The sequence below is a fragment of the Chaetura pelagica genome, unplaced genomic scaffold (genome assembly GCF_000747805.2).
Source record: "Chaetura pelagica isolate M959 unplaced genomic scaffold, ChaPel_1.0 scaffold314, whole genome shotgun sequence".
In the NCBI taxonomy this organism is placed as follows: domain Eukaryota; kingdom Metazoa; phylum Chordata; class Aves; order Apodiformes; family Apodidae; genus Chaetura; species Chaetura pelagica.
In genome coordinates, this window is record NW_009953218.1 from 2,130,033 (window position 1) to 2,156,047 (window position 26,015).

The window sequence follows — 26,015 nt, forward strand, 5'->3', positions numbered from 1 at the left end:
TCAGCAGGAGACTGGAAGCTATATTCATACAAAATGAAAAAGTAAAATAAAAACATCGCTGAAGTCAAAATAGTAATAATTCAGTGTGCCATGGGAAGAGGCCATATCCATCTCTGTTCAGTTTTCATACAGAGCCAAATCTTAGGGAATACCAGAAATTTGATTTACTGATTATTTCATTGTGGCATTTCAATTGCATTTTTATGCTGATGTATGTCTTTAATCATGGGATGAGAACAGTAGTTGCACAAGCACATGCTGGCTGCCACTGCAGAGCTACAACACCTGTAGCCCGGGTTCCACGGGCGGGAGAGGGGCATGAAGGCTGTGCCCCTCTCCTTGGGTCATGGCATCTAGAGAGCACAACCCATGCTGGGAGGGCTGGATAGCACCTTGGTGCAAGGGGACAGGAGCAGCTTCTGTCCTCACCTGAGCCTGGGTAGACTGCTGAGCTGCTACACCACTCTTGTCCTTCAAGGTTAGGTTGACTGTGTTTGATACTGCTGGTTCTGGTAACATGCACATCTGATGGTGGTTTTGTATCCTTGTTTACCAAGGTGTGGGGTGCTGCAAATAGGAGACAGAATAGTGGCAATAAACGGCATCCCGACGGAAGACAGCACATTTGATGAGGCCAATCAAATGCTCAGAGACTCCTCTGTCACTAATAAGGTCACTTTGGAAATAGAATTTGATGTTGCAGGTATGAATGTACTGTTTTTCTGTCTTGCAAAAAAAAAAGTGAAGGAATAAATCCCAAGCACATTGCAAGTGTTAGGCACCCAAGGTGGAGATTTTCTTCTCACATACACCATTGAGTTTTCAAATGACCTGTTTGAAACATGTCTTTTTGTACTGCTTTTTCATTTCACATAGCCCTGCAGCTTGCTTCAGAATGCAAATAGAAATGACAAGTCCTGTAGTACAAATTGGTGACAGTCCCTTCTATGAGTTATTTCCTAACATTTTTATGTCCTCAGAAATACTCTGCTGTGCTGAGACAAATCCTCTGCAGGCCAGCTAATGAAATGTTTTACTAGACAGAAAAGTATTATAAGAGGGTGGATAAGCAGAATGATCCAAAGAGTTTCACTTGCAGTATCTAAAAACCAACAATCTAAAGAAAATAATAGAAATTGAATTAATAAAAGCCAGAAAAAATCATGATAAATGTTGCTAGTGAGTCATTATTATTACTAATGGCTTTCCTTTCTTCTGTAATGTGTTTAAGCCTACAGGATACACCTGTGAAATCACAAATGATGCAAATCAAACAAGTACAGATTATGTACCTGCATGACCTCACTCTGTGAATAGTACAGACTTTAAAGACTTCTATGTTCATCTGACAGTAGCTGCTTTGAAGTCATTACAATGTTGGTTGTGCTGTATTTTGCATAGTGTAATTATTGTTAATGGTGTTCTAAATCATTATGTCAAAAACAGACTAAGGTGGAGTAATTCTTCATAATCTTTTAGTATGTATCATCTTGTATAATGTTCTCAAAATACAATATGCACGCTGATATGCATAGGAAATGAAATATTAAAAATAAGAAAATGGAAAAATGAGAAAGTAATTTAAATACAGCTTAAGTAACATGTATTTTACTCCCTGGACTTGTTCTCTTCCCATTTGCTCCATGACAGCAGACTTATGGTTAGACTCCTGCCACATCTATGTTTATGTGTTTCCACAGCTGTAATTTCAAGTGCTCCTTTTCAGGGAAGGGCCAAGGCCCAAACTTTTGCTAGCAGTGACACCAAAAAGTCAGAATTCAAATACAGTGCTGGGTGTTGAAGTGGGTTTTGCCTCAGTCAGCTCCAGGTGCTTTTCTATTAGTGATGTTTGGATTCCTTTTCTTCCCAGTAGATGTTAAATGCATGACAGTTACCTTAGCAGACAGTTAAAAATGTGTTATATGTACAACAACAAGGGCCTGAAATCCTTAAGACTTGATCTCTTTGTCCTTTTAATTAAAAGGTATCTGCCAGCACTAGAATTTTCACATGCTCACAGAAATTGCATACATGCTAAAAACCTGCAGTCTCAGCTGGCTACTAGCCTGTGCAATCTTCCTAAATTCAGTTAAACCTTAGGAAAAAATTGAGTTACTGTGAAATTACCAAAAGAGGAATAAATCATACTTTGTGTCCCCCACTTCCTTCACTTCAGCACCTGTTTTTCATCTGTGGCTTGTGATGTTGATGTAATTTCATCAACTTACACATGTAGTTCCATGCACTTGGAATTGCTGTGCCTTATAAATTATCTAACATTTTAAATATTATTTTTTTTGTAGAATCAGTTATACCAAGCAGTGGAACATTTCATGTAAAACTACCAAAGAAACATAATGTGGAACTTGGCATCACCATAAGTTGTAAGTAAAAGTGCTTATTTTTAAGACCACTTTTATGGGATAATCTGCAGATAGTAGTAGGCCTTGTAGCTGTAGGCTTGTGTTTGTTTTAGTATAAACTTCTTCTTCCTTTTTCTAGAAAGGGTTGATTAGCAGTTCTCTTGTCTTTGATGAAATGTCATTCTGCAACAGATTTATACAGCCCTTCTAGCAGTTCAAGAAGCCAGAAGTTTGCCAGGCCTAATGCTTGACCTATTTCTTCATGTGTAGCACATACTCAACTCCCAATAAAGCTATTAAAAAATCAAGTCAATAGAATTAGGCCCATGAAAAACTCTTTCCATAACTGGGAAGTTTAAAGAAAAGCCTGTCATGCTTGACCCCAGGCTTTTGAAGAGAACTGTACTGAATTCAAGGATTCTTGCAGGCATGAGGATCCACATACTTGGGATTATTTTCTGCTTCAGAACCCACAGCCTGAAGATACATCCTCAATCAGTAAAAGTAGTTGGCAGTCCTGAATGTGCAGGGCACATAGCAAAATCCTCTTTCACTAGGGATTTAAGAGATTCCTGAACAAGATTAAAAGGGTGTGCATTAGTCCATTTCTCAAAAAGAATTAGTTACTGTTGATTGAAATCAAAGTGTTTCTATATTTATTTAGTTTGGAAGCAGACAATAAGGGCTGTGTTTGGGCTAGATTTTGACCAGGTAAACTCCAGCATAGAGAGTTCAGGCCTGGATGGAAGAGAGAAAAATCCATATCAAAGTTAATGGATTTGTGTTTAATGTACTTAATGACAGTGCAGAACCTGTTCTCACTGGAATTAACATTTCTTTACAGTTGTGGCCTTTCTTAGACTATTAGTCTTTCTTTGGAATTATTCATGTGTCTTGGGGGAAGATTGTGCTTTGACTTATATTCTGAAAGCTTTTACCAGCACCATGGAATAAAGTTAATCAAAAGTACAGCAGGGAACTCAGTGCCAAGAATTACAGCTGAGGAACAAATGAGAGACACTGTGGGCCTGTTTGCTTGCGTTGCACACTTGAATGAGTAATTGTTGGGCTCTGTAAGATGTTATGTGATGCTTGAAGCAAAATCATAGGTCTGCATGTATTTGTGCAGATGAAAATATTGAGAAATGAGAAAACCTGGAGGGAGGCTGTTCTATTTAAATGTTATTCTTAGAATTGGTAATGGTTTGTAGGATTATTGCAAGAATACCGTCTTCCTAGTAATTTGATTTGTGTTGTTTTTTGGAATTCAGACATTTTGTACTTTTTTTCTGTCTGTAAGAGTAAACTTTGAATGAAAAGCTGATGTTCTTGGGATTCAGTATTTGCCAGTCTTCCAAACTTTGGATACCTTCCTGACTTGGAAATTAATTCCAACAGCTAGTGCTTTATAAAATTAGGGATTTATATAATCAAAAAAACATCTGGTTTGTTTTAGATCTGCTCTTCTGATATACTGCAGCATCTTTAATATTTAAATTAAATTATTTATTATATATAATAATCGCACTTATTGTTGCTATTTAATGCACATGAAATGCGCCTAAGAATAATAATTTATTTCATTTTAAAGGATTTATACTAATAACTGAAAGTTTGTAAATTTGCTTAGTAGAAGTCTTGAACTGCTGCATTTCATGCTTGCTTTTCAGTGCTTTGCCCTGTTCTACCTAATTAACTCCTAAATGAGGCAGTGTGATTTGAAGAATAGAAGTGGTTTATATTCATTTTGTCACATTTTTGTCAGGGCACTTTTAGCACGTTAGCATGCCATTTATTACTCATATTGCCAGAAAGCAATATATGTTTTCTTTTAAAAACCAAATGCGTTACTAAGGGAAATTCAGCAGAGTTGGTGTGACATGGGGTGATAGAGGAGATCGGGTTTTTTCACTTTTGGGCTTGATAATGTTCAAATGCTAGAGACTCGTTTCATCCTGTCACTTTGCAAGGTAGTTAAGTAAATAGTGAGTGAGAAAGTGTGATTTCTATAAAAATGTTGCGGAGAGCATCTGTCTTCTTTTTCATATTCCTAGTTTAATTTGGTATTTAGTTGACAAAGTCAGCAAATTATCAACACAGCCAAGACAGGCACGTTTTGTCGGATGGGAAGTATAAGCCTCACCTCAGGTTGGCACCTGAACATATGCCTAAGTTTAAATCCAAGTATTGCTCTGAGTCAGCTGTCAAGAGGCAGACATCCTGGAAGAAGAATTTATTTCTCCTTCTTTCTGTTGTTTTCCTTGGTAATGTGTGAATGTAAAGTCTTCCTTCATGGAGTTACTGCCAAGTACTTGAAGGCATATCTGAGGTGACACACAACACTGAAGACAGTTAAACTTCATCATCTTTGAAAAACATGATGTGTAATAGGGCAAGAGACAAAGCTTCTCTTAGTTTCAGATTTATTAAAGCAAGAAAAAGGCAAAACAAAAAAAAATCTAAAATCCCTTAGATAGCAGAAAGCCCTAGAGTGTAAGGCAGAAGAAGGCTTCATGAGCATCTCTGTTAGTGTTAATCCAGGACACTGAGTTTTGGATAGTGTCTCTTACCTCGCAGTATGCTGGCCTTGCCCACTGCAGCCTTCACACACATGCTGGACCTCTGTCATTCTGTCATACTTCCCTCACCTCTGCAATATCTGTCTGATCTTCCTATTAATAGCTACTTACACTCAATTAAGAGCCTACTTCATAGTTTGCAAATAGAAGTGACTATATGCTTCAGGTACCATATTTTTCACCCCCAGTTACCTGGTTGGAGCAGTTAGAATGTCTCTGTTCTTAAAATTATGTCATCCAAATAAAACATAACACAATGGTGTCTGCGTGTGTGTGATGTTGCTTTTATAACAGAACCATTCCCTAGAAGAAGGATGGCTTTCAAGTAGATGTAGCAGTGTTCAAATCTGTTTCAATTTGTTTGCCAGTGATTTTAGACTATGTAATGGAATATAGATTTTATAATTTTTTTAAAGATAAATTTTTGTGCTGCTGGATACTTTTATCATAGACTAATATTCTTTAAACACATTGAATGATGTCCGAGGAAATTACTTACTAGTACAGTCTGGTAATTGTAGTTAACAACTCTTTTTTTTTTCCTTCTCTTTCTTTCTTAAGTGAGATTCTGATATCCTTACTGGTAATGAACTGCAGCACCTTGCTTCATTAATAATCTGTCTGAAGCTAATGGGACTACTCAAGGAATAAGAAGCTGCAAAGCTGGTAAGAATATCAGAATCTCACCCAAACTATCATCAGTTTTTATAAGTCATTTAGATTAGCAACTACACTGTAGTCTGCTTTATTGCTTTCATAGTCCATCAGAAACAAGCTTTGTAAATATCGACAGGTACTTGGCATTGACTGTAGAATTTACTTTCTAAGGCAAATTTCACTGTATTTTGGGATTTCACCAAGCAAGCTCAACTTCATTTTGCAATGTTACAAGTAATTATTTTCAAAACATGGCCTAAAAATCAGCAGGTTTCTCCGCTGCTCTCCGTGAACCAGTACTTAAGGAACAAAAGATCTGCACCAGTCTAATTTGAAAAAGCTCTTTTATCTGTTAAATAATCTCACTACTTTAAAAAAGCTTAGTAGCTGCTAATCAGCATTGTGGATAAGTGGACTGACTGTATAAAAAAATACTTCTCCATCACATGAGCATTTTCCTCTGCTTCTTCGGTTTGTTCAGAGCTTGACCAAACAGTGGAACTTGAAGGCTGGGACTAGTTAGCAGGTTTTGTCTGGGTGGTAGGTGAGATGTCCACTCCAAAATCTGTTTAAATCAGTTTGGGTTTTTGGGTTAGGAGTGAAATAAGAAAGGAGGGTTGTTTGCATTTTTCTTTAACCTAATGATTTACAAAACTGACACCACTTCACTAACTTTGCTTTCAAGTGACTGGGGGATAGGCAGGTCTTTACTAGAAGAAGTAGGGTAGAGGCCTGGGACAGAGACCTAGGACCATAGAATAATTTAAACACAGAGAACAGCTCGCTGAAGATCAGTCTTCCACATAGAAATTTAGTATCTGTACAACTTCACATGCTCTGCAGTCCAGTTGTAGTTAGTTCATCATACAGGCTGCGTAGGGTTTCCACAAAATCTCAACAGTAGGTAGACCAACAGCTGGACCAGGAAGGGGAAAAGATGGTGGGAAAAGATCTTTGGTGGATGAGGAGAGAAAAGGAGTGGAGAGCTATTAGAGACAGAAAACAAGAGGCTGAGGTGTGATCTGATCTAGGGGAAGCTGGAACTGAGCAAGAAGGCTGGACATGGGTGAGTGATGAGGAGATGATAAGAAAGAAGCAGGTGTGACAAGGAGCTGTTATGCTGGTGGCAGGGGAAGATATCAGGGTGGTACAGACATAGCTGTGCATGTGGTCACTCAGTCTCTGAAGCACAAATTATAAGCGAAGAGACAACTGTGGGAAGTAGGCCTGACATGAATTTGGGAGCAGAAACTAACTACACTAGGGATTGGAGCCCACTCACTTCCTGAAACTAGATCTCAGGGAGTTTTACAGCATTTCTAGTAGCAGTAAATGCTGAACTATCTCTCATCTTTATCCCTGACCTCTGTGCCATGTGATTCTGTCACCTGGATCTGTCTAGTGAACCTCAAGTGTTTCTTCCTGTTTGTGCTCATAATAATGTTTGATCAAGTTTGTTTTTAACTGCTTCTTAAAAGCAAAAATAATTCTGAAATTAAACATAAAAATGGAGAGTTAAGGCTGTGCAGTGACTATGAACTTGCATGAATTCAAGAGGATATATTTTTTAATTAAGTGGTCAAATACTATTTTCTCACTGGGACTTTTGCTTCTCTGCTCCCTGGAGGGAGATGAAACACTGGTGTGTTTCAAAGGGGATGGAGGCTGCTTATTGAATGAGGTGGAGGATTACAGAAAGCAAAAGGAGGTGATCTCATAGTTAGGATGGTTTATGCTACCCTGGGGAAATTAGAGGTTTTTCCTTTTTTTCTGCAACACAGTTGTGCTGAGATGCTAGTCATTTTACTGGAGAGGTGAATGGAGTGAGATTTTTCACAAGTGGCTGCTTGATTTTCTGGGGAAATTGTTGAGATCCTGAGGTCACCCATGTAGAAATGCTCAACATCTGTAGCTGTTGCTGAAAATGACAGTAGTTGTGCTTTGGACATAGAAGTTGTTATATACTACAAGCTACTATGAGAAATAAAGGCATGGATATCTCAGTTTGCTTATTGAAAATGGTCATGCTTTGACTTACATGTTCCTATGTTTTCTTTTCTCATTTGTAAAATTAGGATGATGGTACTCAGACTTCTTGCTAGGGACAGCATCTGTTTGCTAGTGTTTGGGAGGAAATCTTAGGCTCTGGTGATGTGCAGTAGAAAAGTTCAGGAGGAAATTAAGTATTTTCTCTCCACAGCACAAGTTGAATAGTTTATAATGAGTATGTCATGAGCATTGAACTAGAATAAAACAAAGTGTGGTGTAGCTGCTTATTAAGGGCTTGCCACCCTGAGGGGTTTCATTTCACAATGAGCTGTGCTTGTTGCCTACAAAAAGGCTGTCATCCACCTGCCACCATCCGGTATTGGGATACGTGGCAATTTGTTATGATCTTACCAGGACAAAACAAAGATAACACAATATTGGGTGCACAAAGAGGCACTGGGGCTGGTGGGTGGTCTTAGGAGAGATGGGCCAGAACCCCCTTTGCTTTCCAACACTCCTCACCGCAGTGGGAGACTGGCTGGGGCTGGACTCTGCCTTCCCTCCCCTGGGATGAGCTGCACGGCAGCTGCACCCTTGGTTGTCCGGCAGGACCTGTGAAAAGGTTTAAAGGTGATCCCAAATGGTGAAGTTAAGATGCATTAAGAGATCAGATGTCACGTGCACAACAAATTTTGCTGGAGTAACACAACAAAGTCCCTAGGGCGGATAGGACAGTGAGGAAAGCAAAGGTACAGAGGACAGCAAGCAAGAGAATAGTTAGCACCTCGGTCCAGCGATGTCATCAGTGAGGGAGTGCTTTCCTGCACCCATAGTGTCCCAGACTTGTATGCAGTTCTTGCCCACTGCACCCCCACTTTTCTCCCTGTACAGGTGAGAAAATCCTTCTATCTTTTCTGTGCTCCTCTGAGATAGGAGGGGGGTAGGTATGGTGCCAGGGCTTTGTCCTGCAGATAGTCTTTGTTTGGCTAATTAATGAGATCAGCCTTTGCAAAACAGGAGGTTGAGACAACTGGCACCACAGGATTAGTTTATTGCAGTGGACGTTCGGTCCTAGGAGGTGGCTTGAGACCTGCACTCTTTGTCTTGTCCTCCTAAGTCAGTGGTTTTCATGAAATCTCAAGGCCTGGTTATCACTGGATGTTCTGCTGCCAGTGCCTGCTGTAGAACTCCTTTGTCTCCAATCTCAGCATGTCCCACAATAAACTCCCCAGTTCTCAGGTACACATTGCAGGGAGTAAAACGGTTTGGTGGGTTGCTGAGACATCTCTTTAGTCCATCTCAAGACAGACAACAGATGTCCTGAGTGCCTAAGTACATCACTTATCTCTTGGAATATTCAAGACAGGCACTATACATCCTGAATGCCACATCCACCAGACACAATTAATGCCCAGGAGAACTGACAAAATACCACTGGTTCTCAGTTTGAAACCTCAGTAACGTTGTGTGCGACATCATAATATCATGCATCAACATGTAGAATTATAGAATCATAGAATATGATGAGTTGGAAGGGACCCATCAGGATCATCGAGTCCAACTCCTGTCCCTGTGTGGGACACCCCAAGAATCACACCATGTGCCTGAGAGCATGTACTCTGTGACTGTGTGTGCACTTTGAGCTGTGCTCTTTCCCCCATTTTGGTTCCTTCTTTCTTCTTTTTGTAGCAGTAATGAACTGTTTTCTTTAGTATTGGTAATTTTTGTAAAGCAGTTCCATAAAAAACTATCTAAATAGTCAAACTGCAGATATTGTATAGTGGGTGGCATATAACCTCAGAGATTTATAAGGCAACCCAGAGTGTAAAAATGTAGAATTAAAAAAAAAAAAAAAAAGTTCACTAAAGTGAAAGATATTTCAAAATTTCAACAGAATACTAATTAATGAGACAAACCCAGAGAATTCAAGTGAATAATGGAACTGTCATATAAGATATAGTAGATCCATGGCATGAAAGTATGAGAAACAAGCTATGAAAATTACACATCATGGAAAAAGTTAATAATTGTTCTCTAAATTGCAACATAGGCATTTTCTGAAAGTATGCTATTCTAGACAAGTTTCTAAAAATTCTTTTAAGTCCGTGTCTGTATTCTGGACTTCCAAGACACTGCATTTGCAATATGGCTATTTAGCAGTTCTTAAATAGTTTCTCCGAACATTCAAAAGCTTTCTCAGCCAGGGCAACCAAGGTTAACAAGATCTGTTAGAATATTGTGTTGGAAATGCCATTATTAATACACTTTGTGGTCGCTGTAGATGCATATATGTCATTTTCCATCAAAGAAAACAGTTATGAGCTGCAAAAGTAACTGATGTAAGCATTTTGTAGATGATCCTCCAGTATGGGCAGCTTTTTAGGTGATTGTCAGTTGGGCATTGGAGCCTAATGGAAAAGTGCCTTCTATAAATGAATGCCAGGGCCTCAGTACGTAGAGCAGACATGGCTTGGAGCAATTAAAGAGCCATACTTAGTGCTTTCAGGAGAACTGAGCACCTTATACCATGTGGCCATGTTTTAATATCTCCACATTCTTCTCTAATAAACAGTCCCAAAAGTAGTATGCATTCACCGTATGGACTACCTCCTGGCCAGAGCAGCTGTGGGTGGCCCACATTTCCCAGTGGCAAAGAATGGGTGCCACACCGTTCACTAAAAATGTCTCTTTTGTCACCTCCGAGTTCTGAGCCCTCTACTTACCATATCAGATCTTCAAGTGCAATCTTCTGTCAGCAGATGGATGAACCCTCCAAAACAATGCACTCATTGAAGCTACTCAAAAAAACAGTCCTCTGGAAGCAGTCAGTAATTGTTGTCTTCTTCCCCTGAGGTAGTTAACTGCTTCCCATGCAACCAGAAATCAAGCAGAATTGCTTAGCAGCATTGTGAATGGCTTGCAGAACCAGCTAAGGAAAACCTGTCAAATACTCTTGCACAAGTTAGTTAAGAAAAGCAGTAACTGGCATTATAGAGCAGACCACCCGTTTCTCCATGATGGACATATAGAAAATTGAAAATTCTGTCAGATATCTCCCAGAGAACATGAGTTAAGTGTGCAAGGAGAGAATTGGTGGAGGGTTTACTAATCTGACCATTGCTGGAATTGATTGGGTTCAAGTAGGTATCCCCAGTACAAAGTGGGGGAAAGTCCACCATGCTTAAGACCCAGTGGGAGTGTAGAGGAGCAAGGTAACTCATAAGAGACACATATTTACTTCAGAGGAAGTATCAAGACACAATGAAGCAAGCATCGGTCTGATGTAAGCTACATCTGTGCAGATGTGATACTGCACATCAGCCCAGTGGTATGCATGGCAATTTTCCACAGCATCTCATTTATTGTGAAGTAGGCAGCACTCACCCAGGCAGCACTGTCTTCGTACCTCTGCCTTAAACACTGAAGGAGACAGGAGTGGATATAAAGAATGTGGTCTAGCTCACTCTGGAAATTTTTGCCAGAGCAGCTCTGTCGGTCAGGGATATAAAAAACCATTATTTATAATGGACAGAAATATTCTGGCCGAAGATCCACATTAGCAGTTGTGCTGAAGTTCTACTACTAGAAGCTCACAGCATTTTACATCAGATCACTGGAACTGTACCATGATATCTTCACATGGTTCAGGTTCACTCCTGGCCTAACACACAATTCAGACAGGTCAAGTTAAATTCACTTCACACCAGTCACCTGAAGTTCTGGCTTTTTCTAATTGTTGTGAAGTAGAGCATTCTGTCTTGCTAATACCCTGCTGCTGTTTGTTTATATTAATGTACATATAATTTAGGGAAAGGGGAGAAATGTAATACAGGTAAATAATGTGTACGAAGTACTGATTTGTGGACAGAATTAGCTCATCTGCATCTCTAGAAATAAAAAACAGATACTTGTGTGTATGCTTTATTACAGCTCCATCCAGTAGAAAACCAGGGGACCCTCTAGTTATTTCTGATATCAAGAAAGGAAGTGTTGCTCACAGGTAAGACATTCAAGCTCCCAGTAAAAATCTGTCTCCTTTGTGTAACCAGTCTGACCCAAGTTGAACACTGGGAGTTTTTAAGAGACTAGTGCTTTTGTTCTGTAAACAGCAGTTACAAATGAAATGTACAAATGAAATTGCTTCTAAAAATTCCATCTCAATTCTATAAAAATGTCCATACCTCCTAAGATACCTTGCTTTAATGTTACTAGAATGTCATGTAAGCTTGTTTGCTTATTCACAGAACTGGAACACTTGAACTAGGTGATAAGTTGCTTGCAATAGATAACATTCGACTTGACAATTGCTCAATGGAAGATGCTGTCCAGATCCTTCAGCACTGTGAGGACCTTGTGAAGTTAAAGATCCGCAAAGATGAAGACAATTCCGGTATTAGCAATGAGCCTGTTGCAGATTCTTGTGTATTTTCAGGATTTTTAGAACATCGTGTTATTCTTTTGCGTTTAAATCTTAGTGAAATGTTTTCTCTACCCATGGCTGATTTATGCTAATGCTAATCTGAAAAAGTCAAACTAAAAAGAATTTTACTGGTGTATCAAGTTTTGCATCTTCTCCGTGGCTAGAGTGCCTGCAAGAGCTGCACTCCAAAATGAGATCTTCACTTTTCTAGAAAAGCAAATCCCCCTGAGGTGCAGCCATATAAGGTTGATCTTTCTCTTATCAACTTAAGTGAGATTTTCTCTACTTTTAAGATTAAAATCATGGTTGTAAAGCATGGATCCATAGGCCTAAGTTCCCTGGTAGAGTGATGAAGTGCATGTTTTATCCATAAACTTGCAAACTTCACTTCGCTATGGCTGTTCATATGCTTAAATTGCACGCTGTGCAATTTAATGGATGGCCAGTGGAGGAGCCATGTCTGATCAGCCCAGTGAGATGTAATGGAGCTGCCATCATTCTGTACACCTATATCTATTAATAGTCCTGGATCTTCCTAGTATAGATTCCATAAGAGCAGACTTTCTACCTGGAGATAATAAAGCTAATTCCGTTATGCATTCTAGTGGCAAAGGAAGTTAGACAATTGTAACTACCATTACTGCTGGGATTTATCTTACAGCTTTACACAAAAGCATGAATTGTAGATACACTTGTCTTAAGCTCTATACAATCTCACAGCAAAAAGGCATAGCCTGCTGCACTTTATTATTTAAAATCAAGTGCAACTATTAGAATGGTGTTTAGAATAGCACTAAAATGCTCTTTCCCTTAGCTGCTTTTGAAAGCAAGAAGAAAGTATCTTTGCAGTATGATCAATACAAAGCAAGGGCAGATGCATTTAGCACCTTGTGCAAATGGGCTTTCAGAACTAAATTTTGATCCAGCAAAATGAGTAGCTGCTGCTGAGCAGGGTATTGTGGTTAGGTCCTCCCAGCTGGTGAGGTGGGATTTGCTATGCAGAGTTGGTCCATCTTGGGCAGAGGCTGGCCAAACTGGCCATTGGCTATGCATCCAAAGAGTGCTTTGCAAAACTGAGCAAACCAGGTATGTTATAAAGAGTGAACTTGGTAAAAGATTGTGTGTCATGTCATCCCCCTGCTCCCTCTCAACTTGACTTAACCTTTTTCTAGAACAGCCTCCATTTCCATTGAAGTTGGTACCCATTTTCTATTGCTGTCACTGAAGTGCAGATTTCAGTCTCCACCCATATAGAGTAACATCTTTGCTATCTTAGGCATTGCACACCATGGTACCTGGCACAGATTTTAGTCTGAGTGGGATTCTTATTTCATGGTTTTTCTCTCACACGTTCAAATTACTTATTTTATAATTACATCGTATATCTATATCAAGATCCTGACACAACTACAGTGTCCTGTCTAGACATGATTGGTGTGACTGAACAGAATCAAATGTAAATGGGTGGCTACTCAGAGACCTACTAAACAAAGTTCTCTATACAAATGGTTCTTATAACTGTTAACAAAGTTTAGAAGTATTTATAGCAGATTGCAGTTACTTTGAAATCTAAAATTAATGTCTCCTGGAATTCTAAAGAAAAAATATTTTTAAAAGCAATGGCAAAACAGTAGCAAAGATGTAGCAAAAAATGGACCTCAGTTAACATAATTATTTGTTTGTTTGTTTTCCATTTGTTTATTTATGGAAGTCTGTTCTCTGTGCTTCTCAAACTCAACAGAAAAAAACAAACACATTCATAAAGTCCCTAAGAAAATAAAAGCTTGATGATAATAGATGAGTAGTCAGGGAGCAATCCAAAACAATTTCTAAATCACAGAACGAGATTAATTTAAATGTTTTTAACCTCTAATGGCATGCTTTGTTGAGGAGGGGAAGTCAAGGAGCAGCAGTTCTTCCTCACTAGGTTGTCGTTTCCTCCCTGTCTTTCAAACTCTCACTTGATCTTCATTTTAAGGTATCTTTAGCTTCTAGTTGTTCTTTCTGCCTTCTCTTTTTCCTTCTTCTGCTTGCTCTCCTACTCCTCCCTTTACCAGACAGTCCAGAGCTGTATTCCTTAGAGCCAGGCACACAGGTGAGGCCAACAGCAGGGTAGCACATGTCGTGTGCTCCTCCAGGCCATGCTCTTCTTTGCACTTTTTTCTGTATTGATTATATGTTGCTCTGAAGAGCAAACAACTAGTGGACAGGGCAGAGGTGCTGCAGCACAGAGGGTCTACTTTCATTATATGTAGTTTCCAAGAATTATCCACAGTTCTATCACAAGAAAAGAAAGAAAGAAAATCTCAAAAACACAAGACCCAAAAACATGGCAGTTTGATCATATTTCGTCTCCAGTTGGGAGTATGTTTTTAGCAGTTTTTCTCTTTTTCTTCCTGTCAGCTTCCCAATCTGTGATAATTCAATCTCTGATTAAACAAATGGCTGCCACTCTTTTTAGTATATCCAAGTTCTTTGCTTTCACAGCAAAACTAGTCTTCATTGTGAATTTAGGCCACATACATGCCATGTTCTTGGATAGCTCACGTTTCAGCTGCCTCAAAAGAGCACTGAAGAGAAATTTGTTGCATCCGTGCTATTAATTTTCTTAACTAGGGTTAAGCAGAAGGCAGAAATAATAGACCAGTCTCCTTTGCAGTTATTCACTAAGATCTATAAATTTCCAACTCTTTATGTGATAGGGCTGCTGAGTGATTAATAACTTCTTGTTCACTTGCTGTTGATAGTGGAGAAACATCAGTATTGTGTCAACCTTTAGCAAACAGCAGTTATTGCATTTTCAATTAGCTCGGTGGATTACTTTTCATCCTTCAGTCGAAGCCTTGTATTGTGTCAATGCCACACCTGTGTAAACATTATATGCATTAGATCCCAGAGGATTTGCCATTGCATAAATGCTCCAGTGAGCAAGAGCTGCATTCTTCTGCTGTGCAGTGGCAGCTTACATGCTAGCCCACTGTATGCCAGCCAGAGGCTTCCAGTGGAATCTTGGGATCTGGGTGCTTCTGGAAAGAGCATGTCAGATAAAGTGTCGTTGATGCGAACTGTGCCACAACACTGATGATAATGCTCCAAGTAGGAATACTAGGCAAACATACTAGCCATGAAAGTCTCCGTATTCTCTGATGAACAAATACCACTAATTCTCCTCTCCTTTGATTCTATGTGTGTACCATTTTCTTTATGTGGATAGCAAGGGAGAAATAGGAGGGGAAGCTAAACTCTCTTTGAACCTTTGCTAGTGATGCAGGTATCTTCCTTTTAAAGTTTTTTCATCTACAGGAACAGAAATGGAACATTTGCATTTTCTAACTTGTCTCAGGTTATTTCTAGTAACATTTACAGAACATGTGTCCTAGACATTTTCCACACTCAGTGAGCCATTCAAAATGTCATTACCCACAGATCTAGGAAAAATTGCCTGCCAGGCCAGACATCCTGGTTGAATACCAATATCATAAGATGAGCAAGGGATCATTTGTCATTTTGATCTGAGGAGAAATCTGACATTTTAAATTTTATAATAACCCTTCATAACTCAAAGATACTACAGTTGATTGCTCTTCTGCTGTGATATTTGTTGATAGCATGTAAAGAGCACGCACTCTATAAATACAGGAGTGTTTCTTGTTGCTGCACAATCTGTTATGTGTTGTTTAGGGAAAATGCATTGTATTTCATGGCATCATAGAATGGTTTGGGTTGGAAGGGACCTTAAAGATCATCTAGTTCCAATCCTTCTGCATTGTGAGGGAGGTTTTCTTCTCAATTTCTGATTATCATTCGGTGAGACTAAAATTTCAAAATACTGCAAATTAATTCATGCAATATAACGAAATAAAATTTAATGCAGTTGTTATTCAAGTTATTTGATAATTCAGAATTCAGAGTCTGTTTTTTATTCTGTTACAAAAGCTTAAATCTTGCCCATCAAAGGCACAGTAAAACAGCTGCTCATCTTATCTTGATTTTTTTACCTTTTCCACAATCTTGTAAGGAAGTTTGGTTTTAAAACTTTTGAATTACCTTTGATTCTAAGTACCTTCCATTGAGTTCAAGAAACAGATGAGTAATGGTATTTATACAATAGTACTAACTTGTTGTCTCTCTAGTAATGTGCCCTTGAGGCAGAGAAAGCCCCATGGGCTGCATTAAGCAGAGTGCTACCAACACATTGAGTGATGTGATCCTTTCCCTGTGCTCAGCACTGGTGAGAGGCTCCTGGAGTTCTGGGCCCAGTCCTGGTCTCCCCAGTGCAAGAGAGACATGGACATACTGGAGCAGGTCCATCAAAGTGCCATAAAGATGATGAAGGGACTGGAGCCTCACTCCCAGGTGGTGGGAGGCAAGGCTGTGAGAGCTGGGGCAGCTCAGCCTGGAGAAGGCTCAGGGCAGAATCTTACCAATTTATATTAACAGTTGAAGGGAGAGCATAAAGAAAACAGGCTTTTTTTTCAGTAGTGCCTAGTGGCAGGACAAGAGGCAATGGGCACAAATACAGGAGGTTCCTCCTGAACATCAGGAAACACCTTTTTACTGTGGGAGTGACCAGGCACTGCCACGGGTTGCTCAGGGAGGTTATGAATTCTCCATTCTTGGAGATACTCAAAAGCCACCTGCAGACAGCCCTGGGAAACCTGCTGTAGGTGGCCCTGCTTGGGCAGGGGTTTGGACCAGTTGACCTCCAGAGGTTCCTTCCAACCTCAGCCATTCTGGGATTCTGTTATAAAATAGCCTGAAATTACATTTTAATAGGAAAGAAGATAGAAAGATTTGAAACAGAGTAAAATTTAATCTTAATAGAACAAGGGGAGCTTTTTCTATTAAATTCCATGTAATCAAGTTTTGGCAATAAAAAAGTAATTGCATAAGAGAGGGGTTTTTTTCCAAAATAATCTGGTAGAATGTGATTAAGAAGTGTATCTGAAATGTAATCCTTTGAAAATGTTGCTTGATTACCAGTTACTAGACTGAATGTGCTATTTTTTTCATTCCCTCTTTCATAAGAAACCAATTGCATCCCCTTGGCATTTATTGCAGATGAACAGGAGAGCTCTGGAGCAATTATTTATACTGTGGAGCTGAAGCGCTATGGTGGGCCTCTTGGAATTACAATCTCTGGTACTGAAGAGCCCTTTGATCCCATAATCATTTCCAGCCTTACAAAAGGAGGATTAGCTGAAAGGTAAATTGAAAAGCAAATTATTTTTAAGTGTTTCTTTTGTCAAGATGGCGATTTATTTTGTTTACCTGAACGTGCTAATTTTTATGGTTTAGCGATTTATTTTTTTATAATTCTCCAATTGTGAGTTTGTAAGCCTTTTGCTGTAATATTTTGATCATTGCCAAGTTCAGGAGCATGAGGGGTGTCTTAATAGAATGTTCTTTCACATACTATACAAGACAGAGGAGAGGATTGTGGTCCTGACTATAACACCTAGCAAAGACTAGTCAATCAGACTGCAGTCATACAAGCATTTTAGCAGGCTTTTAAAAGCCATAGCCATGTGGAGTAAAGTAGGTAAGGAAAGCACTTCGTATGTCTGAGTTTATCTGAAAATATGCTGCTTATCATATACACACACTGCATCTGTATATGCACTTACCTACACAATAGTGAGTATTATCTGAGGAGTGGAAATGCTCCTCATGGTAAGTGATGTGTTTTCTGTCACCTGCTATTTCTAGAATTGGTAGAGTTGTTGGAACTGGTACCTTTCATGGTGATTTCAGTGAGAACTCAGAGCACACAGAACAGGACACTGTGCAGCCGGAACAAACACAGAATTTATTTTCTTCTCTTGATATGATCCATTCTGAAAACCACACTGGCGAAATAACTGGTTACTTGTTCACGTTGCCATTACCTGTTACGTTCTGAGACTTCTAGAAACTCAATGCATTTCAGATCTTACTGAGCTGTCTGAGATTGCTCTTAAACAGGTGGGATGCAGTTAATACCATCCATAGGTGATTAACTCAGCTACCACAGTAACACAGAAATCCACACCTCCATGCCTCAGCTCTGCTCTTGTCACTACAACAAAGGTGACTTGCTTGTAAGTGTCTCTTACAAACAGATTACTCTGTAACACAGCTATAAAAGCAAAATTAAATACAGAAATGAGACTTCCCTGCTCCAAATATGCAAAGAAATTACCTTTGTTGCTTTTTATGCTCTTCAATGTTTTACTTTTCTCTTATTGTAGGACTGGGGCAATTCACATAGGAGACAGAATCTTAGCAATAAATAGTAGCAGTCTGAAAGGAAAACCGTTGAGTGAAGCCATTCATTTATTACAGATGGCAGGAGAAACTGTCACCTTGAAAATCAAGAAGCAGACAGATGGTGAGTATGGCCAAAGGTGGCATCAGTGGTTTTTAATGCGTGTGTTGTTACAGATTAACAAGCATTTAGACCATCCCAGGAAAAATGTTGTGCCACTAGTAAAAAGCATATTCTTAGAACTGCAGTAAAGCAAGGACCTCTACCCTCTTTTCTTTTTTTATAACCCTCTTCAGCTACCAGCCCCAAGAAATTTTCTGTCCCTGTGGGTCACATGACTGAACTGAGTGATGCTGAAGATGAAACCTCTGCAGCACAGAAATCTGGCAAACTCTCAGACATCTATTCCGCTACAGTCCCAAGTGTTGACAGTGCAGTGGAGTCGTGGGATGGCTCTGGTATTGATACCAGCTTTGGAAATCAAGGTACTAAGAAGAATGCAATTGACCTTTAAAGTTGAAATTATAGCCTTCATGGTTGACCTTCCTTTGACTTAAAGAGAACTTTATCTGCACCAACATTAAACCTTGTACTTTGTGATGTGCCGATGTCTCATTATGACCACACACCTCACCAGGCAGCTTGCTTTCTTACACTTGGCTGGCCTCAGATTCATTCTTTCATGACAATATGATGTGTTATGAAGCATTTATCAATACATTAACAGGCTTTTGTTAACTTTACTGACAACTGAATAGCCCAGCCCATAGCTCATCCACAACTAAACGGGTGTATCCTTCAAACAGGTCAATACAAGGCACAGAACACACTGAAGATGTTCCTGAATTTGCTCATATACAGTAATTTTTAACTGGCAACAGATCTATTATAAACTGCTGAGGGGGGAGCATTAGGCATTGCTTGCAATTTATAAAGCTGCTGCTTCTTCATTCCTGCAGGATTAGCATCTAACTTTCAGCTCTCACAAGCAATCATTCTGTTTAAATATATTGTTTTCCTTAATGCTGAATTTTCTACTTCTGTTTGACTATTGTCTTATATAGGATTATTAAATAATTTCATTTTAGTTTGTAAGACACATATATTTAGGTAGCAAGGGATACAGATCTCTTGTAATATTCTAGATAACAAGAAAAATAACTTCCACACAGCTTCAGTTTTTTATTTAACTCTCCTCAAAATGTTATTTACATAGTGAAGTAGGTACTCCCACTACCTGGTAGGTATTTGGACAGGTAGATCTTTACATCAGGTAATTTTTTCTCCCATGCTGTGGTTGCACACATGCTTTTCCTATTATTTCTCTGTTGCTTTCTGTTGCTTTCCAGGAGCATGGGTAGTAGCTCATGGACAGCTGTCTTGTACCCTCACACAGAGAAACTGAGCTATGCCCAGCTGAAATCCCATATAGACTGAATGATAACACTGGCACTTTCTTCTGGAAAGCAGGAGGTTTCCTCTGAAACCTGCTGAGCTACTTGAGATCAAGAAGTAGCTGATGTCACTATTAGTGGCCTTTTTTTTTTCTGTTCTTTAATTTTTAAGTATTTCTTATCCTTCCTACATGTATTTGGCATTAACTTACTTTAAATACAACAGTCTTGATACGTTTAATTATAGCACGTTTTCTACAATTTACTTTTAATTTACTGTTACATATAACATTTTAATTAGTATTGGGCTGTATTCTCCCTGTATAATTTGTGTTTCACTGAAGTTAGGGTTGGGATGAATATGTCCCTTTTTCTGTTTTTAACTGTTTTGGTCCATTTATCAAAAGAAATCATGTTAGATTTTCATCTGATACTTTAAGTTCTAAGGAGAAGTATTGCTGAAAGTACAAAAATTATTATTCTTATTTCCTGGGTGAATTGATGCTATTTGGGGCAAATTGTTCTTCCCAGCTCTGGAAAGGATTGAGGCCCATACTACTCAGTTGTTTCTGGAGCACCAGATAATGCTTTATGTCATTAGCTACTAATTTAATGCTGGTGAGCAGTGGTTTTTATCCTCCAATTAATACCCCATTTTGTATCTTTCTCTAATGTGTCTGCCTTACTCATCTGGAGTTTTCCCCACACAGCAGTCACATTTTCACAACCAAACCCTTCCTAGAATCTGGGAATATGTTAATATCTGCCAATTAGCTGGAAAATGCAGACAACTGTGTAGCTACATGGGATTTCATGGACACAGGTCTAAATTGATTTATGGAAGCAAATTGACCTGTATAGAGAGGTGCCAGCAGTGATATTTGCTAGTCATCAACAAAACAGAATGTCCTAATCCAAGATGCATATCAGAAAACAATAACTATAGGGTTCAAAAAGTATTATGTTGAGATGAAATACATCTAGTTAGATATAGAGGTATAGATATGGATATAGATATCAATAGATAAGGTCTACCATCATGAATTTTCCTTACCCAATCAGCATCAGCTTATGACAAGCTGATCCATGTGTTCTTGATCTATCATGTGGAAGCCAGACTGTCTGGTTCCTATTTGGAATTCAAATTATGCTTAATTTAGTTAAAGAAATACTATTGAATTAATACCAACATGGCTTATACAATAAAAGCACCCAGAAATAAACTCTTCAGATATAAAGGCTGTCTGATACCACTTGCACAGCCTTGAGATACTTGGAAATGGCAAACAGAGAATCCCTTTCTGCAGGGTGAGATTTCCAAGGGGGTATATTTGTCCTAGGCATGTGTGCCCATCATGAGACAACCTTTTCTCAGCTCTCGGAGCCCAAACAAAAAGCAGGAGCTCTGCTAAGTGCAGGTCCCCCTTCCACAGAGGGGCAGGGGCACAGAGATTCCCATGTTGCCCTTCATGCAGGGCAGTGCAGGGCTGTGGCAGCACAGTCCTGCCTTTGTATTGATGAGTCCTTGCCTCAGCATTGCCAAGATGACAACCCCCCGCCCCCTCCTTGTTCTGGCATTATTCCAGTTAATGGTCTCTCAAGAGCCTTTGTATCATGGCAACTTTTGCATCTTGGCAGTCATTCCACAGGTTAGTATTATTGTGCATAGTTGACACTAATATGTCACTAATTTTTGGCTGCGTTGCTTCTAAATTTGAGTAAGTTACCAGCAGAATTAAAAACTTTCTTGCCAGTTACCTGAAAAGTCAAATGTATGGGGTTTTTTTAATGCATCTTTGCAAACACTTTTTCCAATAGATCTGAAGCACATTTTTCTTAATAGCCCAGGTTTAACTTTGAGCATGTTGCACGTGACCATGTTGGCACATAGATAACACATCCATAACACAATGTGATTTATTCACTAGAATTCAATGAATTATGTAAATTTGGAAATCGATAAATTATTAAAATCTCCAGAACTAAATATCAGAAGCGACTGAGACACAAATAGTAGGATAACAGTGTTGGATGGATATATTTAAGATTCTACTTTCAAGTGACTTACACAGGAGATGCTCTAGAGCAAACCTAATTTCAGGTCATCTATTCTTCTAAATATCTGACTACTACTGCAAAATAAAAGGTAACAGTCATGAGTCCGCATCCAAGTCCTAGAGAAACCAGCTCCAGAGATGTGCTTTTCTGTCATCACAGCATATACAATGCTGTAAACATACAATTAATCTTTTTAGGACACAGCTATCAAGCTTCAGGTTACAACTTCAATGCCTATGAATGGAGGAGTCCTAAACAGTCTAGTCTGTCCCCTCCAAGCAAACCACGAAACCACCCATTTCATGGTACAGGGCTGAGTGATGATGAATGGGACAGACCTACAGCAAGCAGGTGAGTTCACATCCAAGTTTCTGTTTCCTGATTTGCAGCAGTAGCAGGGCCTCAGAAATGAACACTTGATGTCTGAAATTAAGTTATGTTTTTCTAACGCAGCTGTAAAAGCTCTTCCTTTAAATATGAGATACAGTATTTTTACTGAATAAAATTTCTTAGGGTAAATTAGTGATATTTCTGGAAGATTATGATACCAAAACAAATAAGTCAATTTATTTTTTGTTACTTCAGACTAAAAAGCACAGCATTTACATCTTTTAAGAATAAAATTTAAAAAAATAAATAATAAATTAAATAGGACATTCCTCTGGGTAAGTTTGAAAAAAAACAAACCCTGGTCTGTTTTCTACTTCACAAAAATAAACTGACAAATAAAGCAGCTGAAAAAACCTGGCATGTTAATATTTTGTCTTCCGTGAAAATTCTTCATTTTGGTTTGGGCAAAGAAGCAGAAATTATGGTCATCTTCCATAAATGTTTGAGACATCTGCAGTGATTCAGTAGAACAAAGTGACCCAGGTAGAAATGTATTCTCCAAAGTCATGGCAGTTTGCATTCTGCTTCTTCAAAGAAGTAAATCTCTTCTTCAGTGAATTTCTCTGCAGGCAAAAGAACTTCCTGAGGGAAAAAAAGCTTAGTTGACAGTGCTTGGAAGTAGTGAAAGATCCAAAAACCCAAAAGTCTCTTTTTCTCTATTCTAAGGATGATCCTTAGAATAGATGGAACCACTGCAGAGACTTGGGTAATTCCTGCCAAATAGTTCTTCCTCAGACAAGGGAAGATAGACGTCACAGTCGGAAAGACTTCTGTGCTCTTTGGACTCATCATTAGGACTGGCAGACATATATGTCCTTCACTGGAAATACCATTTATTGGTGTAGCAGCACAATGAGCCTGAAATCCCAATCTATGAGAAATTCAGGTGTCGTACTAAAGAAAACCTTTCTGAGTCCTGTATAAATATGCTGGATAAGTAAATCCCTAAGGTTCAGTCTACTAGTTTTGAAATATACATCAGGACAAGGCTTAGATGCCTGTTCTGCTTTTCAGAATCTGAATGACAAATCCTGATACAACAGATTCCTCAGTGGCATTTTATCTGGAAGCAAGTCTGGCAAGGTGATAGCTAAGATCTGGGCAAGAGTGAACTCTCAGTCTATATCCAGGCTCCGTTGGTCCCTACTCATGAGAAACATATTAGAAATTTACATAGGCTTATCATGGGCAATGTTTAATAAAGGAAATGACTGTAGTTTTATTCATACCTCCCATTCTTGGGAAGTTAATACCTTTCATTTAATAGCAGCATCTTTATCCACAGTTACAAGCCCATATTTTGTGTCTCAGCTGAGATGCAGCCATAGATTCCAAAACCTACTGTTCTGCAGTTACAGAAGTAATAGGCAAAAAAAGTTGATGAGCAGTGAACTGGGGAGCTGGCTTGTAAATACAGAATCTTCTAAATGAAAAGCATGTATTCTACTACTGTTTTAAATCACTATTCAACAGAGAGTATGCACATTAAAGAATCTTGCTCTACCTGTCAATGTGACCTACACCTGAGATATATGGCACAAATTAATACAATTATTATTTTAACCCTGTATCTGTAAAATGGATTTTGCCATGCCTTATGGTGTTCCTACACCAAGTGCTGGAGTATTTGAGAGGGACATGTCTGTTCTTCCAGCCTGTTACAGGGATCCCCAGAAAGCCACCTCTTCCCTGCCTCTAGCTAAGCAACTTATCTTTTTTTCTAACACTAAAATATGATTTTTTTTCTTACCTTTATTTTGTGTAGCACAGCTTCCAAGAATATGTGGCAACAGAAAGATCCTGAGACATTGGGAGAGAATCAAGAAAATCATTTAAAGCAGACGTCCATAGAAAGATCAGGTGGAGAGAGCATCAGGAGTGTGAAGAAAGAGGGCAAACTGTGGAAAGGTGCCTCTGGTGGGCAAAGGAAAGGTGGGGGACAGCTGGAAGACTGGAATACTTCCAGGTAAGACAACAAAGAGTGCACAGGAGCGAGATCCAGCTGGGCTGGGGTTGGGGAGGAAGAGAGGGGGAAGAAAGGAAAAACGGTTGAAATGAGAAAAAAGGAGAAAACCAGATCATTAACATCATTAACATGCTGTTAAGTGACAGTGAAATTTCAATTGGCAAGTGGATGAAACCAGAGACCTTTAACTGCTCTGTTGCCTGGTATCTACCTATCACTGGCACTTAGGACAAGTTTGTTAAGAGTTCCCGTTCCAAGGAAAATTCTTTGTACATTAAAACAATACTTACAGGAATGAGTCTCCCAGATCCTAGAACATTCTATCACCTCCTGAATTAAAGATTTTGTCTCTCATATGGTAATAAGAACCAAGTCATAGGCACCTGTATCTTCTTATCTACCCCACTACCTCTCCTTCAGCATTTGTATGCATCCAGATCTCTGATGGCTCTTTGAATAAGCATCAGAAAACCAAATATATATTCATTCTAGGTGAAACAATATTTCACATGACATAAAATCAATCTCTCTACTTTAATGAAAAAAAGCCATCTAGATGAGAATTTTTTAAATTTTTTATTTTACTTTTTTTTTTTCCTGGTGCACTAGCTCAGCTACAAATTTATTTACTCATGTGGCTGTAATGGAGATGCAAAAGTTGAGCATATCACACTCCAGGAGACAAGACTCAGAGAAAAGGCAAAAGGGGAGGTGAGGACAGAAAAAAGAATTGTTTCAGCTAAGAAGAGGTCCAGATGCTCCTGAAAAGAAATGCACCTCCTGTTCTAGGAAATCCAGTCTTTGCTGTCACAGACAATTGCCTTAGATAATCCTGTTCCATTTTATATTACAAGAACTCAAGTTCCATTTTACATTACAATATTAGTGTGCAATATAAGAAAAGGTATTGTAATGAATACCTTTAGTCTGTGTTCACCATTGATTATTACAATACTTAGGTTTATTGAAAGTCCTAATTTCAGAAGTCAAGGATCTTTCTAAAATCATGTTTTAAATACTTTCTTATCTTGCCTGGGAGGAATTGCATCTGTGATCTGAGTAGGTATTCTCACCATTGCTGTATCTATTGCAATATCTTAGAAGAGACACTGATGCTAGATGGAGAATCACTGCAATAAGAGATTGAAATGGCTGACCATTGTCTGCTTGACTGATTGTAACTGTAAGAAAGCATCTCTGAGGCAGAGTATCATGTGTGTGAAGTATTCAAGCTGTCGTCCATTGTGCTGGGCAGTTCTCCTATTTAAAAGTCATTCTGTTAACAGTGTTACGTTCATGCTACTCTCACTAGTACAGTTTGTCAAGCAAGGCCTCAAATGCTTCCATAGTAGCGTTTGCTCTGTTGATGTGCTGTTAAGCACCACTAGCTGCAGTCCATGGGCAGCTGCTCCAAACAGCTTGCTGCCACCAAAGGGCAAATTCTCATTCATTCCTTCCTCATCCTTCTCCTGTGTAATCATAATCAGCTCCCTCCCATTGCGCAGCTCTGATGCTTGTGTGAACCTTCATTGATTGAGCTGATTCCCTTTGCTAAGACAGCAAAAAACTCCTGCTTCCTCCCCACACACACATACACGCTGATGGTCTTTATTTGGGCTGTGTTGCAGTCCAAAGTTGACATTTTTTATCAGACCTCTCTTCCTGGGCAACTTCCTTAAGCATCGCTGTCACCAACATCTTGCTCAAGAGTGCCAGTAATAAGGTTTCTTTCCATTTATGAAACACCAGAGACCCAAGTCTCCATGCAATACAGCTGCATCCCTGAAAGTGTCTCTGTGTTTGTGTGTGAAATGACAGGAGCAGTTTATATGACGGCAGTCAGGTGGCTTAAATTGATCCTGATAAATGCACCTTAGGCTGAAGGAATCGGGTAGAAAGCACCACTATCCCGCTTTTGCAAAGTGATGTTTGCAAAATGTGGGCTCTTTTTA

General features: G+C 39.1%; 1 protein-coding gene across 1 annotated transcript in view; it reads left to right on the forward strand.

Moving 5' to 3' along the window:
• GRIP1 (glutamate receptor interacting protein 1) overlaps positions 1-26,015 on the forward strand; it is a 229,276-nt gene that overhangs the window by 192,202 nt on the left and 11,059 nt on the right. The window contains exons 12-20 of the mRNA XM_009997739.1: positions 558-703; positions 2,304-2,384; positions 11,519-11,588; positions 11,833-11,978; positions 17,070-17,214; positions 18,239-18,378; positions 18,552-18,740; positions 21,905-22,058; positions 23,863-24,063. Of these exons, the coding sequence (XP_009996041.1) occupies positions 558-703; positions 2,304-2,384; positions 11,519-11,588; positions 11,833-11,978; positions 17,070-17,214; positions 18,239-18,378; positions 18,552-18,740; positions 21,905-22,058; positions 23,863-24,063 (1,272 nt within the window). The remainder of the gene's footprint in view (positions 1-557; positions 704-2,303; positions 2,385-11,518; positions 11,589-11,832; positions 11,979-17,069; positions 17,215-18,238; positions 18,379-18,551; positions 18,741-21,904; positions 22,059-23,862; positions 24,064-26,015) is intronic.